The sequence below is a fragment of the Cricetulus griseus genome, chromosome 5, assembly GCF_003668045.3.
Source record: "Cricetulus griseus strain 17A/GY chromosome 5, alternate assembly CriGri-PICRH-1.0, whole genome shotgun sequence".
Lineage (NCBI taxonomy): Eukaryota > Metazoa > Chordata > Mammalia > Rodentia > Cricetidae > Cricetulus > Cricetulus griseus.
In genome coordinates, this window is record NC_048598.1 from 179014453 (window position 1) to 179020837 (window position 6385).

At 42.6% G+C, this 6385-nt stretch overlaps 1 gene segment (V, D, J or C); it reads left to right on the plus strand.

Moving 5' to 3' along the window:
- On the plus strand, positions 1-538 carry LOC118237685. The segment is given in 2 exon segments: positions 1-43; positions 126-538. Coding segments are annotated over 2 exon segments (456 nt in total).
- Positions 539-6385: the final 5847 nt, after the last annotated feature.

Sequence of the window (6385 nt, forward strand, 5' to 3'; positions counted from 1 at the left end):
ATGAGACTGTTGGGTCTTCTGTACCTGGTGACAGCCCTTCCTGGTGAGTGTGACCATTTCATACATGTGTCCATGAGGCGATGTGACAACATGTGATTGACAGAATTGACTCTTCCTGTCTGCAGGTGTCCTGTCCCAGATCCAGCTTCAGGAGTCAGGACCTGGCCTGGTGAAGCCCTCACAGTCGCTGTCCCTCACTTGCTCTGTCACTGGTTTCTCCATCACCACCAGTGGTTACGGCTGGAGCTGGATCAGGCAGTTCCCGGGGAAGAAGCTGGAATGGATGGGGTTCATAGGTTATACTGGTGGCACTGACTACAACCCATCCCTCAAGAGCCGCATCTCCATCACCAGAGACACAGCCAAGAACCAGATCTTCCTGCAGCTGAACTCTGTGACCACTGAGGACACAGCCACATATTACTGTACAAGACACATAGTGAGGGGACTTCAGCATGAGCCCAGACAAAAACCTCCCTGCAGAGGAGCTCTGGGCCAGCAGGGGGCGCGCAGCACTAACGAAGCCCAGGAACTCTAAGACTTCAGAGCAGGGAAATAAAAACATTTGGTTTCCTTTGACTTTGCTTTCACCTCCCTAAGCACAGAGAACACAGGGGGTGTCTTCTCTGCCAGAATCTGATACTCTGTGTCTTTGTAGAGTCACATTTGTTTGTTTCTCACTGTGATTCTGGACAAAGGGTGCGCAGTAGCATTTCTTATCCTTCTGTTTTTGGTTCTGGCATTTGCCAGCTGAGCCATCTTTGTGGTTTGAGGATTTTTTTTTAATGAAACCATCGTTTTGAAAGGCAGCTTACCTTGGCATTGCTGTAGTTGGCCCATTAAAAGAGTCAATTCTATGTTCGGTTCTCCATTCCTTCCCTCTCTGATACATCTGCATGCCATAGCACTTCCTAGAGTACTGACAGGAAGCAGTTGCTCCTGTGGCTAAGGAATGTGCCATAGACTGGGGTCCAAACATCACTGCAGCTGTATTACCACCCCATAAGAGAGGGCAGGAATTTCCTGAGGTCAAATGAGCATGGTTGAAGGACAAAGACTCTGTTGTGACTTTGAAACTCAAGTTCAATGTTGGGATTTATTGTACAAACATTACTTAAATTTGCATTGTGATTAAAAGCATCACATTAAACAAATCCTCATGTGTTTATACTGATAGTCACTATTTTTTTAATGTGTCAAGTGCACACAGGTACCATACTATGGACTAGTGGAGACCCAGTTTGTGATTGGGAAGTAAACTACTCCAGCATGAGCATGGTAGGGCACCTCCAATGGCCAAGTTTTCTGAATTAACCACCTGCCATGACTTACTTTGCCAGACAAATGGGAGGAGAATTCAGTGGGAACACAGACACAAACCTCCCTACAGAGCAGCTTGGGAACAACACAGGCCTTTAAGAACGGCTGAGGCTACTCAGAAATACTAGATGGTCCCCAGTTCTGAACTGACACCATGGGCTTCCTTTTAAACAAGTGCATGTCTGTTCACATTTTAGAATGTGTGGTTTCCTCTTCCTGCTCAAATACTCTTCTACGGACCCTTGGCCCTGTCATATTCCACCACAGTTACCACCTGATTCCATTCTCCTAAACAAACCATTATTTCCCACGGGCACCTAAGGTTTCTTTTTTCACTTGTTGTCAGACAGAATAAAAACAAAAATAAAACTTTCCTTGATTTTCCAATTTGCCTGGGCCACAATGGAGGCATTAATCACTAGGATCAATATCAGATGGGGTTGGAGGAAACTCCAGAGCCTCTGTGGGCTCTCATCTCAAAGTCTGGTAGCTGAACAACACCTGCTAGGAAAAGCCAACAATAGCTAAACAAACAAAAAACCTTTCAAAATTAAGTGATGTATCTAACAGCATGCCAAATAATTTGGTGGAAGATTTGTCCATAGATATGTGGGGAGTCTTTTTACCTTTCCTCTTAATTTAAATACTATGTAATCATTTATACTTAAGTCTAATCCTGTATTGCTTTTGTTGGTAGCAATCAAATTTCCTATCATTTGAGAGATTAGGACAGAGCCAAATATCATTTTGTGAGGTCTTCTCCATATAGAATCTGTCACTTTGGAGACATTTTGGTCTTCTGCTCATATAACATGGGCCAGCAGACCCAGATTGGAAACTGGTGATGTAAAAGGCGTTGATGTCATCAGGAGCCCTGTTGATCATTCCCCTGTTCCCCAATTTCATTGTCTTTGTCACAAGATTTATTTTCACACTGATTGACACTGACTGGACAACAGTGTATTGCACATGTTAACCCCACCCCCACACCAACACACACACACACACACACAAACACACACACACAGACACACACACACACACACATAGACACACACACACACACACAGAGAGAGGGAGAGAGAGAGAAAGAGGGAGAGAGAGAGAGAGAGAGAGAGAGAGAGAGAGAGAGAGAGAGAGAGATTTTTATTTTTATAGGTGTCATGGCCAACTTACATTCATTCTTTTTTTCTTTTTCTTTTTCTTTTTTTTTTTTGGTTTGTCAAGACTGGTTTCTCTGTGGCTTTGGAGGCTGTCCTGGAACTAGCTCTTGTAGACCAGGCTGGTCTCGAATTCACAGAGATCCTCTGCCTCTGCCTCTGCCTCTTCCTCCCGAGTGGTGGGGTTAAAGCATGTGCTTCCAAGCCAGAAAGAGGCTTCTAGTCTCCCCCTTGGGGAATCGAACCCTGGTCTCCCGAGAGACAGGCAGGGATTCTCACCACTCTACTACGGAGGACAACTACTATATCCACTCTTAATCTTGGACTCAGTTATAACTTTCATATGTCTGTATCTAAACAATTATTTTTATGTAGGCTTTTTGGTTTTGTTCTGTTTTGTTTAGGAGAACACAATACCTTGACTCTACATAAGCTGAATATCAGGAAAAATAATTCTGCCGTTGACAGCATGGCTACGATCTGACAATTTTAATTACAAAAATTTCTTTTCCTCCAAGGCCCAGTGTCCTCCCAATGGTTTATGTGTAGTATAAAGGTTCATCAGCATCATGAACTCTCTTGCTCAGATATAAACCACAGCCTCAGGATATAAAGTAAAGAGGATTCCATATCTGTATATCCTTTGGAACTCTCAGCACAAAGACTAAGAGTGATATGAAGGTTGGGTTGTTGTTAGACGTGAACTTGCTGGACTAATGCAAGGTTCATAGGGCTGACTTCTGTGGGGAGAGACTGGATTTCTGAAGAATAGTCAAAGCTTCCATTCTCCACAGAACTCCATCTTATGTCTACTCTGCTGCATTACAGTCACACAAATTTCTTCAGACAATCTTCCTGACCTATAAAGCATTGCTGATAGAGAATAAAATTATCTACAAACATTTCAGAGCAATCCCTACATGGGGTGAAAATAATCAATTGGAGACCATGTTCTGTCAAAGAAAACACAGAGGTACACAGTCTGATATTGTATATTGTGATTTTCAAATGACAACAGTCCATAAGATCAATAACATTGCTAAGTATTTTTGCTATGAGGTATCAAAAAGGAAATCCAAAATAAATTATTCATGCAGAGCTTGGAGAGCAAGTGCAGAGAGGCCAGCAAGGGTGTTTCCTGACTCTACTCAGAGTTTATTCCTCTCAGTTAACCACATACAAGGCCCAGGAGACCATCTCCTATGGCAGTTAGAACCCTCCCCTAGAAGGATACAGGATCTGTTAGTTCCTCGAATCTGTGTCACTCTCCTGGTAATGCTACAATAATAGAAATAACCCTGAACAAAGACTCTATCAATCACCATGAAGCCAGTTTACTAAGAGTAGAAAGAATTTCTCTATTGGAAAACCAGGACATGCATTTGTCCACAGCAGATGGTGTTCTAGAGCACAAGGAGGTATGCATGTGGTCCCATCCCTAACTTAGAACCTATCTCCAATTCATAGCACCTTTAAATTGAAAAATGACATTTCTCAAAGACTGTCAGGTGGAGGAAACCAAATAGTCCTGAGCATAGGCTGCATTTTCATCCTCAGATGCCATCAGGATCTACTTCAAATTCCATTGGAAGGTTCTCTGTGTCATGATATCATATGGCTTTATTTCTTTTTTATACATGTATCTATTTATCTCTTATTTTATCCTACAGTTCCTTTGCCTATACGGTACAACTTCTCATTTTTTCTTTTTAATGGGATTCCTGAGTATATGAATCTGGTGGTTTCTGCAACCACACCTGTTTCTTGTGCCTTTTCTTGGGCTCTTGTCATTCAGTTTTTGTTTGTTTTTTCCTGTTTAAATGTATCAATTTTTATCTAATTTTACTTTATTTTATTTTATTCGCTAGAATACTATTTGTTTTCAAAAGACAGTAAGGTGGTGAATACAGATCGGGGGACTTGGGGGTTGAGGAGGGAGGAGGAAGTATGGGAAGAAGCTTCTTCCATCAGCATGTGTTTCCTCTACATTCCACAGTCAGAAAGGAGGAAGAAGCATGATGGGGAAGTGCTTCTGTGTATGTGTTTGTCTTGCTGGATGATAAATAAAATACTGTGTGGCCAATGAGACAGCAAATTAGACTAAGAGTCAAAGAGGATTCTGGGAAATGTAGTAGAGAAGTGGTGATCCAGGCAGGAAGTGACATAGCAAGGAGACTCATTTAAGCAAGGAGAAACAGGAAGTATCCCTTTATTCCCCTTTGCCTCCTCCAGCAGCTATGTGATCCACTGGTAAGGGAGAGCCCCAACAGTAGGCACCCGATAACATAAGTCTTATAAAATATATAGAATTATGATAATTAAGACTGAGCTAACAGATGAGAATCCTAGTCATTGGTCAAGCAGCATTGTACCTAATACAAGTGTCTCTGTGCATTAATTGGAGCCCTAAATCAGGCAGGTGGCTGGCATAGAGTGCACAGGTGGTGGTGGGGGCTTGGCAGCTTTGGGCGGAAAGATTTATCATAGCAGTAGTAGGTATGTACCCCATGCTGCAATGACATGACAGTGTGCTAATATCTAGGAAAGATGGGAAAACATTACTTGGCTGGAAAAGGAAAGAAAAACTTGAGCAGTGTGTTCTTCCTAATCAGAAACCAGGAACTAAGGAAGCCAAGTGTGAATAGTAGATTGGAGTTGACATGAGACCTAAAAATACAGAAGCAGCAATTACGTTCATAGCAGCATTATTTGTAAAATCCAGAACTTGGTAATAACTTAGATGCCCCTTAACCAAATAATGGATGAAGTAAATATGATATATTTACACAATGGAGTACTACTCAGCAGTAAGAAAAAAGGCATCCTAAAATCTGCAAACAAACGGACTAAGCTAGAAAAAAACCAGCCTGAGTGAGGAAACCCATTCCCACAAAACAAATATAGTATGTACTCAATCATAAGTGGATACCGGAAATGAAGCAAAAGATACACAAACTACAATCCTCAACCCCAGAGAAGCTTTAACCCTCTACCATGAACAGATAGAAGCAGATGCAGAAATCCACAACTAACCAGTGGTCCAAGCTCCTGGGGTGCAATCAAAGTGAGGGAGGAAGGATGATATGAACAAAGGGGTCAAATCATGATGGGGAATTCCACAGAATCAGCAGACATGAGACAGTGAGAGATCAGTGACTCTGGTCTGACTAACGGGGAACCTGCATAAGACTGAACAAGACTCCCTTAATATAGGTGACAGTGGTGCAGCAGGGACAATACATGAGGCCACTGATGGTGTGAACAAGATCTAACTCTAATGCACAATCAGACTTAGTGGAGCCCATTCTACATGGAGAGAGAACCTGCCCAGCCTAGACACAGGGGTGCCAGGGGGTGGGGAGGCACCTTGGTCAGCCTCAAGGAGATGATGGACAGAATTAGTAGCTTCCTAGGGAAGGACTTATACTCTACAAGGAGCAGATGGGAGGTGGGGGAGTGGGAGAAGGGAAGGGAGAGGAGGGAGGAGATACTGGAATTTGAATATAAAATTAATTAATTAAAGAATAATAATATATCAAATGTTAAGAAATAAATGAATGGAAAAAAGAAAAATATATATATATATATATATAGGAGCAGAAGATTGGGGGAGTGTTGGTCTAGGAAATGGAGGTGGGGTCATGCCAGTGTGTGTGTCCTGTGAGCCCTGTGGTCCCCAAACTGTCTTACCTCAGACACACACTATAGAAAATGAGACACAGTGATGGCTGTGTTGTAATGAGGAAATGGGGTGGTATCCACCCTCCTCTTTTATATGGACAAGGCTGACTCCCCACATGCAAATGCATCTTCTAGCTCTAAGTTAAATCCCCTCCTGGGCTGTGGGGGCTCACATCTCTCTCACAGGAGGCTGACCTCTGAGAAAAGGGGGTGTAGCCTAGAAG